Source organism: Gavialis gangeticus, unplaced genomic scaffold, assembly GCF_001723915.1.
Source record: "Gavialis gangeticus isolate Ggan-Ray unplaced genomic scaffold, GavGan_comp1, whole genome shotgun sequence".
NCBI classification, from domain to species: Eukaryota; Metazoa; Chordata; order Crocodylia; family Gavialidae; genus Gavialis; species Gavialis gangeticus.
In genome coordinates this window covers 6,037,135-6,051,023 of record NW_017729032.1, presented here as the reverse complement: position 1 = coordinate 6,051,023, position 13,889 = coordinate 6,037,135, and the positions used below count along the sequence as shown (strand labels likewise).

Sequence of the window (13,889 nt, the reverse complement as noted above, 5' to 3'; positions counted from 1 at the left end):
CCCCGCCCCACCTCCCAGCACAGCTTCCCTGCAGCCAAGGCATGCTCTAGCACCCGCCAGCTCCTGGTCTGAGCAGCTGCAGGCACGTGCTCACATTGGCTGAGTCCAGAGGGAATGTCTGTACTGTTACAAACTGGTTCAACTCAAGCAGGTTAGACTAACTTGCAAAGGTTGAATCAATTCAGGCTCTGGCTTTCTGAACATCTGTCCCTAGCCTTTGAAACTAGTCTATGTACACTGAACTTTCTGATGACTTAAATCGGTTTATGTGTAACTTCTGTCCCTAGCCCAAGAGGGAGTTTGAAACTTCATCTGCTGCTTCCCAAGTAAAGTGACCTAACCACAAAGCTGCAAGTTAAGTATCAGCCAGTTCATTTCATGTCATTTGTGCTTCACAATGGCACACACTTTTTTGTTCAAAATGAACTATTCCAGCATGACAGCATCATACAAAGCTGTGGGTTAATATAGACCTTTTTATTGTTCTCAAATGTCACAGACTGTACAAACCGTGACCATAGCTTTTGGAAAAAGGTGCCTAAAATGAGCTAACTTATCCCCAATTTAAATACCTGTATGTATGCCCTGATTTTCAAAATATCTGAGTGACTTGTGACCAGGTTTAACAGGGCAGTTCCTTGCTCCTAGATAACATCACAATTTTGAAAATGGCCTCACAGAACAGACAAAGAGTAGGTAGCATTTTCCCTCTGAAAAGGAACTTTGTAAAAATGCTGTTTCCTCCTCCTTGTGTTTCAGGTCAGATCTACAGGTCATCAGTTAAAAAGATGCATGTACAGTTCAAAGGTCTGTTGGTACAGCACTGAGTCAGGAATCCAGATTCTCTTCTCAGTTCTGCTACCACCTGCATATGTTGTTGAGCCACTTCACATTTTGTTGCTTCTGTTTGCCCCACCTCAAAAATGGGGAGACTCATGCTTTCTTATAATGTCCTACTTAGGGCGCCCATACACGTGCAGCGAGGATGCTCAAACACACTGTAATTACAGTGCATTGCAGTAGACTCAATTAATTGAGTCTGCTGGAGTGTGGCAATTGCCGCATTTCAGCAGACTCCCGCGTCATGTGTATCAGCATCCCCGCGCTGAAAAATGGCAGTGGGGACACTTTAACTAAAGCTCGTTCAACACTCAATGAGTTTTAGTTAAAGCGCCCCTGCTGCCATATTTCAACGTGGAGACAGTGATACACATGACACTCCGGGTGCTTTAATTAGAGCAGCTCTCAGAGCTCCTCTAATTAAAGCCCCCCCCCCCCCGTATTCCCAGGACATGTGTATAAATGCTCATAGAAACTAATTCTGTCTAACAATTCTGCATCCAGCAAAACAGAATTCAATTCACTCTTCAGTGTCCTGTAGCCGTGCTGTACAAGAGCTGACAAGCATGACAAAAATTTAATAACTTCCCTTTATCCATAAAACAGGAAGATCTACTTTAAATACACACAAAGAGTGGGTCTAGCCGGGTAAGATGATTCCATCGTGCCAAACAGAGCCTTGCTTGCATAGGATATAGCCTGAAATATCCCCATACAGCAAACTATAGTATATAGTAAATAGCCCCATACAGCAAACTATAGCAGCAATTCAGCTAGCAGAGGAAGAAGATAGGCTGAGTCAGCCTGCCAGGCATCATACCTGTATAATCATGTGGATAAGACATTTAACTAAACCTGCTGTCTCATAAGCCTGCTGTTGTAACAGCCCAAGAAGCTCATAAAGCTCTCTCTACCTTTTAAACACTTATTTTTGACAGAAAATTGGATGGTATGACATGTTGCCTTCTAGAAGAGGCGCTGCCTATCACCTTACTGCTGATCCGTTTGATTAGCGAGCTGTAATGTAAGTCATCTGTGAAAGACCACCTGTCCTTTTGCTGCAAGCACCTCTAGCATATCTCTTTGCCGTGTCGCGCTTTTTTGCATGGTTCTTGATTGATGGAAGTTTGTCTCTCTGAGCCATGACTCAGAAAATAAATCATTCCCTTTTCCATCCTCTCTGTGCTTTCCACATCACAAAGCCCATGTGGTTCATGAAAACCCTTGAACAGCAATACTATATACATAATGAGGTGGATGAACAATATGTAATAACAAGGATTATTTGGGAGTTAAGTTGTGTAAGGAGCAGGATAGAAACAGCTGCAAATAGGAAATATATTTACTCCATCAACAGCAAAGATGGGTGTCCTCCCCCGACAACCTCCATCATGTGTGCACAAGAAACTACATGTGACAAGAAAATACAATTTTCAAGAATGAAAATGACAAAAATGACAAGAAAATACAATGTGGAAACCCATCGGGAACATGTTTCAGTTTTCACTTTCACTAGAGTAAAGAAGAAGAAACTCCGTAACTATAAGCAATGGACTTAAACCATTAGAAGTCAGAGCAGACTTGAGCCTTTTGCCTGTGAGAAATGCAACATGGAGGATTGGATCCTTATTTCTGGGAGCCACCCTTATGGTGGCCAACCGCACTTCATCGTGCATCAGCAGATGCATGGCAAACAGACCCAAGGAGGGGATGCTTCCCTTCTATGCGGCATTGCTTAGACCACAGGTGGAGTACTGCATGCAGTTTTGGGGGCTGCACTTCAAGAGAGATGTTGATAGACTCGAGAGGGTCCAGAGGAGGCCACTCGTATGGTTAGGGGCTTACAGGACAAGCCCTATGAGGAGAGACCAAGGGACCTGGACCTCTTCAGCCTCTGCAAGAGAAGGCTGAGAGGGGATCTTGTGGCCACCTACAAATTCATTAGGGGGATGCAGGAAGGGATCAGAGATGCTCTGTTCACCAGGGCACCTCTTGGGGTAACAAGGAACAGTGGTCACAAACTGACAGAGAGCAGATTTAGGCTAGATATTAGGAAAAACTTTGTCATGGTAAGGATGGCCAAAATTTGGAATGGGCTTCCCAGAGAGGTGGTGCTCTCCCCTACCTTGGGGGTCTTTAAGAAGCGGCTGGGTAGGCATCTGGCTGGGGTCATCTGACCCCAGCACTCTTTTCTGCCTAGGCAGGGGGTTGGACTTGATGATCTGTTGAGGTCCTGTCCGATCCTGCCAACTACGAATGTATGAATCTAGGAGCTGAGAATTTGGATCTGAAAATACAAAAAAAAAGGAAAATTGCAATACTTGCACATCCAAAGAGATGCACTGGAAATCCACTTAGATCAGTTGAATACAACAGCTCCTTCTTAAGAAATATGTGCTGGGGGGGGAAGAAGAGGGGGGGGTGACCTTTCTGTCTGAAACATGCCAGCTTACAGAAGAGAGAGAAACAGAGCTGAGGAAAGCTAAATTTTATAAAGTTGTGAACGCCCTGGGAATTTGAGCAGTGTTATACAGGAACGCATGTGTGAATATAGTAGATTTATGGGGCTAGTTTGACGTCCTGTATGAGGAACTTTAAGTTTTTCAACACCTTTCCATAAGCAAAAAGAGCCCCTCGTCTGGTGGGAATTCAGTCAATTTCCTTGTGTTTTTTTGGCCGTTTCCTAAGTTGCAAGGTTACTAATGGTAATTACAGACCTGGTTTTTGCCTTGCGAATTCTGGCTGTGCAGAATTGGCTTCTTGGCATGCGTTGAGTCCCCCTGCAGAAGGTTTTTAAATAACTGGCCCTCGGTAGGGATTATTGCAACACTTGATTAGACAAAAGCAACCTTTCCTCATCCCTTTCTTTGTAGAATATAGTAACTGCTTTTCTTTCATGTTTTGCCCTCCCTAAGTGGCCATAAACCACAATTTAGATGTTCATTATAACAGCTCCTAGTAGCTTTGCTGCAGTGAAAGAGCTGTTTTCAAAGTATTTTAATAACATTCATAACAAGCTTGCTCCGGTCTAGAATTTGACACCCAAGTGCTTAGCCTTGGAGTGATGTAAATATTCATATATATAAATGCAATGATAGAAAAGTTAACTATTCTTTAAGCAAAAAGAGGGGAGGGGAAGTGGTTTTTAAGATGGGAAAGCAAAAAACGGTAATTTTTAATAGGGAAGAAGAATATAGAAATAGCAATATCCCCTGTTAGGTTGTCTGTTCAGTGGGGAATTGCTCCTTAGAGAGTAACCTTTAATGGCTTTAGACAGCATCTCTCTTAAATGAGGATGATAAGGGATTCCCGAAGTCCTTTGCAGAGCTGCTCTGCACTGTTTGGGGATTCTTCTTGATGGTCTGTCTGGTTCTTGGGTGTGGTAGCATCCCTTTTATTATATCTCCAGTATATCCTCTCGCTCCTTAAACTTTTCACCCTCCTTTGTGTTCATGCCACTCAGGCCTCAACTCAGCAAAAGCGCATCCTTAACTTTAAGCAGGTGAGAAGTTGAATCCATTCAGAGCAAAATGCTTCAACATGTGCCTAAGTCATTGGGCTTGGTGGAATTTAAGCACCTGCTTAAATGTAAGCCTGGGCCAAAATACTTTTTCTGATTTAAAGCCAGAGATATTTGACCCACATGCAAGTCGGGATCACTGTTGTGAGGAAGACAAATACCCTTTCTCATTCAGCGTGCATAGTCTAAATGTTTTACAGATACAGAAGGGGTGAGGTTTTGAAATCTTGGCTAGGTTGAAATCTGTGGGAATTTTGCCACTTTAACCCTAGGGTCCAGGGGCCTGACACCATATTTAGAGTAAATAATGAATGAGCTCCAGCATGGAAAAAAAAGAAAAGTTGCTTTATTTAAGCCAATTAACAAGAGAACTGGTTCACATCCAGTGTCTTAGCCACTGCCAAGCGAATGGCACATTCTAGGGGCAAAATGCCAGGAAAACCCAGAGAGCAGCTCCTGTAAGGCCTGAACAGGAACGGCGGCAGATGCACCACCCTGCACGGCTCCCTCCCTGGTTCTAGAGTAACCCTTCACTGTCATCTGCTGGCCCCACTTTATCCTGCCCTATCTCTTTGGTTTGGGGACTCTCCTACTGGCCTGGTGATCTAGCCATTCTCTGCTAAGAGCAGATGCCACCTGCAAGTCATCGCATAGTGACTTGGTCGTGTAGATTATCAGACTTCCCATGCAGCATCTTCTATACGACACAGGAGCTGCAAAAACAACAACAAAATGCATCGGTCCAGATCTCTGGGAATACAAGGAACGTAGTAGTCATCCAAGGGACAGAATGCATCATCTCAACCACGAATGTCTAACCGTGTTGCAGATACTATTCCCAGATGGCTGAATTAAAGGTGGAAGCTGGGGTTTGCTTTGTTTTTGGATTTTGTTGCTAACTTCACCCTTCAGAGATCTCATAAGTGATCATCATCTATCATGTTTCCCTTTCATGCCAGAGATGAAGGTTTTCCCTTAAAGCCAGTTGTCTGATTTCTGTGTGATTGTGATGTTTGCCCCTTTTAATTATCGTCAGAGATCTAAAATCTGTCTTCTAATTTTGTGACACACACCAAGGTGAGGGTGAACGATGAGTATATTTTCATTTTAAAACTGTTTGCTGTTAAAGTTGTTATGGAAGCCCCCAAAAGAGAAGGTTTCTCTTGCCATCTCTGCTTTCAAGAAATAGGAGAAAATAACAAGTGTATTGGCCTGCCATGTAAAGATACTGACTGTCCTTGATTCCTGTACGTTTAATGTTAGCAGTGGTCTCGTCCCCCGAGATTACCCAGCCACAATTGTTTAAACCTGTCTTCAGTATTTATCTTTTTTCTTCCCACTGAAAATCAGTTTGGATGCAAAGAAACATATTTCACTGCTGTTACTACAATATGTATTGATTTTTTTCCCCTCTATAACTTATGTTGCATTTAATTAAATTACAATGAACAGCTGATGTACTTCAATAATTAAGACATTTGACAACATGTTTTTTAATAAGTGTTTTCTTTCTCATATCTTTATTGTTTATGTGTGTGCATGCACGCTGGTATGTGTAGACTGCTGCCTGGACCAACTCTCCAAGAGCAAAATCCAAACTACTCAGTTATAAATCAGAGTGATATGTTTTATATGCAGCTTCCCAACTCCGGTAATACTGTTGCATTTAAAACAATAGGTGAAAAGAAGTGCATTGCATTTGAAGATATCTTTGGGTAGCCTTCTAAAACTCACTCTTTCTTCTTCTCTCCGACTCTTTAGCTGCGTTGTTTTGCAGATGTACTTGCTCTCTCCCATTTACTTTGTTAAATGCTACATAAAGGCAGCCCTGAAAATATAGGCCAACCTTTTCAGAAGCATCTAGTAACTTGGGTACCTCAGATTTTTGGTTCCCAAATTGAGACATCATCGTGTGTTCCCACTTCCAGCACTTTATGGAAATAGGGCTTTTTGGAAGTACTCAGCACTTTTGGAAAATAGGTCTCCTATGAGGTGTCTGAAGCTGGTTACAGTAACCACGAGGCACCCAAAATTCCCAGGCACTTTTGCAAATCTCTACATGTGCACTTCAAAGAGATTCAAAAAGTGTGTGTAGCAGCTGTGGGTCTAAGGAAGAGGCATCAGGAATGTTTTGGGACCCACCCACGCAATCGATCCTTTCCTTTAACTGGCGATCGTGAGAAGTGGATTTCCCTCTAGTCCAGGGGTTTTCAACCTTTTTTAAGGAGTGTACCCCTTCTGGTGGGTACCTCTTCTGGAGTGTACTCCCTTCTGGAGGTGGGTGGGGAGGTGCTGACGGCTGGCCAGGGAGTGGTGGGGTAGGGAGGCTGCCAGCGCGAGGATGTGGCACGCGACAGGGACACGGCACGTGGTGGTGACACAGAGTAGTCGACGGTGGCGGCAGCCACCGCATGCAAACTCCCTGCACCACTTCCCTGCACCGCCGGCTTCATGTAACCCCTGGGGCCTTCCCAAGTCCAGACAACCTCTGCTCTACTCCATAAGGGCAACCTTTCTTTTGTATGTGTAAATAGCTGGAACTGAGAAATCAACCTGCTGCTGTCTGGTGGGATGACCTGTGCCTTTTAATTTCATTCTTAGATTATTCCAATCCAGTTGCCACACAGACACTATAATTTTAATGTTGAAGACTCAGACGAGGGGGCCATGGATGTGAAGGAAAGGAAACCGTACCGATCTCTGACCAGGCGCCGCGACACAGAGCGCCGCTACACCAGCTCCTCCGCAGAGAGCGAAGACAACAAAATACCCCAGAAGTCCTACAGCTCCAGTGAGACTCTGAAAGCTTATGATCAAGATTCCAGGTTGACCTACAGTAATCGGGTCAAAGACATGGTGCACCAGGAGGCTGATGAATTTTGCCGAACAGGTAAGCACATTTCAGCAGGTGCTGCTGTAAGCAGTGTGAGTTAATCAGCTCTGTGCTGAGGTCGAAGGCTGGGCGGGGGGAATTGCTCAGAGCTCTAAAGGATTGTGAGACCAAAAAGCCAGAAAATGTCTTCATGACATTGCACAGCATAGGAGAGGAAGCAGCATGCTGTACTTGGAAGTAAAGGCGACACTTATGATGGGCATCTCTAGCTATTGCCTGACTAGGAGTGACATGGAAAAGTGACACTCCACAGACAGCACATATGGCTACTCAGCAAGCAGTGATGCCATTGTAGAGCATGTTGGCATTAATGAGATGACTTGAATTTAGCTTGGGTGGGTAACAATAGGAGTGCAGGTGCCTGGGCTTGGGCTTCCATCATATCGTACAAGCAGAGATTCTAGGTGCTGCCACATCTTCTCAGCTATCACCTGTGCTAGCTAGATTGAAGCCAGCACCTGGATGTGCCTGCCCATGCTACAGACACACCTTTGTGCTCCTGAAATGGGTAACCAGAGGAAGTGGAAGGTGCAGGGGGTCATGCAGGGAGTGGAAAGAGCGACAGAGGTGTGTCTAATGGGCTCTCACGGTGCTTATGGCTCAGGACAGAAGTCACACATAAACTGGTTTAAGTGATCAGGAACTGGTTTGAACCTGTAAAAGTACAGAAGTTCAGTGCACTTAAACTGCTTTCAAAATGGCTGAAACTGGTTTAAGATAAACCTGGATGGGTGTAGTACCAGACTGGTACTAACTGATCTGACTGACTGATTAACTGATTTAGGCTGTAGTATCAGACTTAACTAGGAACTTCTACCCCAGATCCCCTCCTGATTCAACTTCACTCAAAGTCCTCCAGCATCCCAGGATGCTGTGCAGCCCTGGCCTGTGCACTCTGCTCTAGCACAGCATAGCCTGGCCTGCCCCCACCTGTCAGTAGCTGGGCAATTCCCCCAGCTTCATCCCCTCCTTATCCAAGGGAATCAGCTCAGCTCCCAGATGTGTGACGGGGGGAATAAAGCCCCCACTACAGGCTTTCCCCTCCCAGCCCCTCATATGCTGAGCACAGCGTGGCTAGGACTCCAGAGCTGAGCGGGCAGCAAGGAGCGGGGCATTTTCACTTTTTATTGTTTATGTGTGTGCATGCATGCACGCTGGTATGTGTATATAGCCAGCTCAGGAAGGGCATGGGTGGGTGATCATGCTGGCTCCCAGTTCATGTGTGGGGAGTAAAGCCCCCTTGCAGGCTCCACCCTCTGTCCTGGACACGGCCTGGCAGGGGGGCTGGAATAGTGAGGAGGGGGATGGGAGACAGCAGGGACTGCTTTCTCCCCATCTCCCTCCTCAGCCAGCCTGCTGGCCAGGGAGGGGCCGTGGTGGGGTGATCGCCCACAGTGGGGGCTTTGGTCCCCGCCCAAGCTGGGGTCTAGGGTGCACATCCCCTCCCCGGCGGGCAGGCCAGCTGAGGAAGGAGTGGAGGGGAAAAGCGGTCTCCATTGCATGCTTCCCCCCACCTGCACCCGGCACAGTCTGGCTGGGGGTCCAGAGCCGAGTGAGGGTCGTTTTCCACCCCACACACTCCCTCCTCAGCTGGCCCGCTGGATAATGAGGGTGATTGGCTCGACTCCTGGCTCTGGGTGTTGTGGGGAGGAAGAGTTGGAAAAAGGCCCTGCTGGGGGCTTCCCCTCTCCCCCCCATTCCCGCTGTGCTGGGGAGACCCTGGCTGGGGATGCAGTGACAGGCGGGGGGGGGAAGGGGAGGGTTCCCCCCACAGCCCATCCTCAGCCAACCTGGACTGAGAGAGAGGGAGAAACACCCTGCTAGGAACTTCCCCTCTTCCCTGATGCCAGGGAGACCCCGGCTGGGGGTCCGCTGGGAGTGCTTTCCCCTCATGCCCCATCCTCAGCTGGCTGAAGAGAGGGCCTGGCTGGGGGAATCACCCGGCTCCCAGCTCTCTGCAGTAGCCGGCAGGCTGGGAGGCATGCTCTAGCGCTCCTGGTGTGGGCCCCTACAAGGGTCTGGCTCCCTTTTGGGTTTGAAAAGTGAACCTCAGTTTACTTTCTCATTGGTGCAATCTAAGCAGTTCACAGAAACCTGCTCTTTTTTACTGTCTGTACTTAGCCTATGAGAGCAGTGCTAAGAAGTACCTCCATATCCAACTGCTCCTACTATGCATATGCCAAACCCATGTAGGAGGCAGGGAGGCTGCCCTGAGGTTGTACTTCCTGCTGTTTTTAAGGGTGGCTTTCCTGCCGCATTTCTGGGATGGGTGCAGACAGGGTATTTTTCTCCTCCAGGTCTCTCAAAGCAGATCCAGAGGCAGCTGATAGTATAAGCAAGAGAGCTGGGTTCTCAAAAGTGGATATGCACAATTGCACTTATCCAACTCACTTCCGGAGCTTGCACTGTTTCATCTGCAAGTGTGTTTTTTATGCATGCCCAAGGCAATAGCATGTATAAAGCCCACAGAAAGCCTGTAATGGGCAGTAGTTAATGGCACAATAAAGTACCCTTACATGCTTTTAATAATACTTTGCAATTAGATAACACCTTCCCATCTAGCAACTCAAAAGTACATCATAATCTCCAAGGAACGCAAGGAAGGAAAAGAGGCCTTTCAGGTAATTGAATCTGTTCCTCAGCATGTGAGGGATTGCTCCTTAAATGCAGTATGTTCACCCCATGCAGTAGATGTGCATTATTCAAGACGGATAAACTGAATCCAGCAGAAGTGATGAGGCTTGGAGAAGGTCATACAACTGGTCTAGGCATCCCATCACCATGTCTGACTAATTGACTACCCACAGATTTTTCATTCCATAATTTTCATCCATTTCCACTGTTATTGAAATGTCCTGTCTCCTTCACTGCACAATTAGGCTTGACCAGCGGTAACAATTAGCCCTTAGACTTCATGACCTATATTCCCAGTGGGTGGAAGTCAGCATCATTCTGTGACTTTAATGGAGGTGCATCAGTTTATACCTGCTAAGAACTGGGCCCCGTTAGCTTCTGGTATTTTTTTGCTTGACACCAACAAGGCAAACTGATTTTTTTTTTCCCAGAGTTGTCTTGGGAGGCAGAGGAGGGAAACATCTGAATTGACTGAATAAATTCAGTAAATAAACAAGTCAGCATTAAAATTGTTTTAGCCAGAGTGCAAGTGCCAAGAAAGTCAGTGGTGCTAGTCAGCATAGCAAAAAATAGACCAGACCTGAATTAAAAAGTCTCAGATATTTATTATCTTCCTTTTATTGACTTGAGTTCTCTCAGCTTAAAAGGCTACAGTGAGCATGGAATATGAAAATCAATGCATCTCATGCTGTTTATTGCAAATAAATTTGATTTTGAGTTAATTGTAGCAGTCATTTTTTCATAATTTATGAGCTGCTCTGCTGGAGAATATAACTCAAGCTGCACATTGATGTGTTTGACATTGGAGAGTGTGTTTGGTGGCAGAGAGAGGTTGAACTTGCCACAGTGGATCAGTGGGGCTCACATCAGTACCATGGAGGCCAAAGCAAAAGATTAAACGGGCTGGTGCTGGCCTAATAATTATTCTGGGATCCAAACGAAAACACAAGCTAGTGGGGTGGACAAGCGCTACGTCTCTGCAGGTACCCCTGTTGTATCACTTTCTGGATAAGGAAGGGGAGTGAAGGTTTCTCCCACAGTAGAGCAGCGGCACTGGATTGATTTGTCACGCGCTTGCTCTGAAATCTCCAGGCTGGACGTTACAGTTTACTAGAGCATACCCCGAGTATCCCTCCCTGTCAGCCCTGTCAGAAAGCTTCATCTATTTTAGTTAATTAAAAAGGTGTGAGGTTCATGAACAGCTGATGCACTCAGAGCGTTGCAGACCAGCGCTCGTAAACCAGGTGAACCATGCTCATTTTCTTCCCACTTCGGGGAGTTTCTTCTCTGAATTTTATTTAGGACTGGCATTAAGTCCCTTGTTTTCTCACCCTCTTTCAGTTCAAAGCTCCTTTCCCTCTCCCTTTTTCACAGACAATGGTAGAGCTAACAGACTTCGGCAGATATTTCTGTCTCGGAAAGAAAAAAGAAAATGCCAGTCGCGTGTTTAGCATTGCTATAGGCAGGCTCGCCCTCTGGAAGGAGCCTTGCGGTGAGCCAGCTGTTCTGCATCTGTAAACCACAAAACCCAGAATATGGCTAGGAATAGTAAAACCCTAACGTTTGTAGTTTGGGACACTTTCCTAGAAATAGGCAGTTTAATGTCAATGCATGGAAGAGTGGGGAGAATCGCAAGCTTTAGCTGGGCTTTGAGGTAGGGAATAAAACATGGTGCTGGACCCAGACTTGAAGTCCAGTGCTGAACTTTGTGTCTAATGGGCAGAATCAGGCATGCCTGGTCATAGTGGGTGGCCCACATCTTTCCTAAGCTCGTGCATTCAGATTAGGATCGCCAGCTCGGGATGAATGTATTCTGGGAAGCTTCATCACACGCTGTCATGTCATTAATGCCTGTTCTACTATACTCTAAAACTCTACATCAGAAAGGCAAATGCACATGACTATTACATTTTAAAAACCCACTGGACTACTGTATACATCGGATTCAACATTTAATATTTATTTTAATGAATGCCCTATCACTTATCTCCCAGGGGACTCTCCTGGAGCTTTCTATCTAATTCCTGGAGACTCCAGGGCAATCCTGGGGGGTTGGCGACCCTCATTCAGACTCACCTCAGAGAAAGAGGTTCAAGCTGTGACCTAGTCTGAAACCGGATCCTGAGTTTAGATATAAGGGATTTGGTCGTGGCCCATGGTCTTTGAAAAAACAACTGAAACCATTTCTTCCCCACTGATTCTTTAAGTGATTTATTCTGGCACTTTTGCACAGTGCTTTTCTAGCTTATTGTCCAAACAAACTGTGCCGTCCAGTGAGAGTTTGAAGGAAAGAAGGATTTTGCTAAATAACAGTTCAAAAGTCAGCTCTCCGACTCTACGAATCATTGGGTCCGCCATTGTTACCCCACTGCTTCAGGGGAGAAACAGGGCTGCCCTGCAACCGTGCATAGCAACAGGAAGAGAGGAACAGCGTATCCACGGGAAACCGCAGGAGAGGTTCGTTAGGCAGAGCATAATGACCCAAACTGAAATCTGGCCAAGACACGGGAATTACAGCCCCCCGGTGCTACAGCAAGTTCCCTGACTCCAGCCGATTGTGGTATACTAGGGGCGCACCGTGCGAGATAAATGCACAGTGCTGATAAAGCCATTCACCGGATGCCACCATCTTTTAAGGAGACTGGCTGCTGAAAACAGAGGGTGTAAACGAATAAATACACGTGCAGAAGCGGCTCTGAATGGCACTGCTAATGGCTCTCCCAAACACTCTCACACACCTTCCTGAATAGAGCATGCTAAATATTTGAAGCCTCATCCACACTGACTTGGGCTGCTTATGAAGCTCTGCAGGTAACTAGAAACAAACTCAAAAGTCATTTTTCAGGTTACAGTTTTAGCCAGCTAAGCAACTGCATCTGTTTGCAGCCGAATAACCTCTGCTGTGGTCATGACATAGTGTATAAGTTAAGCTGTCCAGTGAGTGATTTGCACTTGGATGCAAGACGTCCCAAGAAAACCTTGGCCCTGCAAGAAGCGGTTTCGGTGATCCCCGCATCTGCCCTGAGAGCCAAGGAATCGGCTGCTAAATCAGCACTCCAGGAAGATTCTGCCTTAAATGGATCATCCCCTTTCAGTCAAGATTCACAATGCAATCCTGACCCCTGCTCTTCATTTCCCACGTTGTGTTACTTTTCCTAAGAGCCAGTGGATTGTTTGCTTATTTCTGGTGGGGTAACAGTGTCTGGTAATTAGAGGAAGAGACCAAGAGGCAGAAATTCTGCCACTGTTTGTGCTGGACAAATCAGCTAACCTCTCTGGTAGTTTCCTTAACTACAAAATGAAATGCTAATGCTCAGTTTAGCTCATGAATGTTAAGTATCTTCATAGGTGTAAAGTCTATTCTAAAGGAGTAGAAATTGAACTTGATACTAATTTTCCTATGTGCTGCTAACAATAGCAATTACTTCCATTTTACGGATGGGAAAATTGAGGTTCAGAGACGTCAAGTGTCTTGCCTGGTATCACACAGGAAGCTGCCTACAAATACAGGCTTCCAGTTCTGTGCTTCAGCTGTGTTACCATTGTGCATCGTGTTTCTTGGGGAAGGTGGAATAGTAAATGATAAACCATCCACTGAGGCTATTTATGAATAAACAAGGAAGGAGTCAAAGTAGCCAAGGACAAAAGAGCTCAGTCAATTACTTGAAATGTTAGTACCATGATAGCCTACACAGAGAAAAGTACAAGAACAGAAACTGTGTTTGCTATCATAAGGATTTGTGGCACAATATAAAAAAAAGACAGCAGAGACGCGTGTTTTACTCGCCGGTTCCAAGAACTCGGTGTTCTTTAATGCATAATGCACAGAGTAATACAGTGGAGCCTATATCAAGTATCTAATCCAATGAAGTAACTCAAATGATGACCAGGGATCCTGGTTTTCTCTGATGAAAAAAAAAAACAAGAATTTTGGGGTTAAAAAAAGTAACCCAAATCCACATTTTTCCATGATCAAAATGAAACACCACTCTGTGTGTGTGT

The 13,889-nt window shown here is 45.6% G+C and overlaps 1 protein-coding gene across 5 annotated transcripts in view; it reads left to right on the top strand.

Annotated features, from left to right (window-relative positions):
- TENM4 (teneurin transmembrane protein 4) overlaps window positions 1-13,889 on the top strand; it is an 894,317-nt gene that overhangs the window by 366,975 nt on the left and 513,453 nt on the right. For all 5 annotated transcript variants that reach the window (XM_019523993.1, XM_019523990.1, XM_019523994.1 and 2 more), the window contains exon 3: window positions 6,962-7,250. In XM_019523993.1, the coding sequence (XP_019379538.1) occupies window positions 7,028-7,250 (223 nt within the window). In that variant the 5' untranslated portion in view covers window positions 6,962-7,027. The remainder of the gene's footprint in view (window positions 1-6,961; window positions 7,251-13,889) is intronic.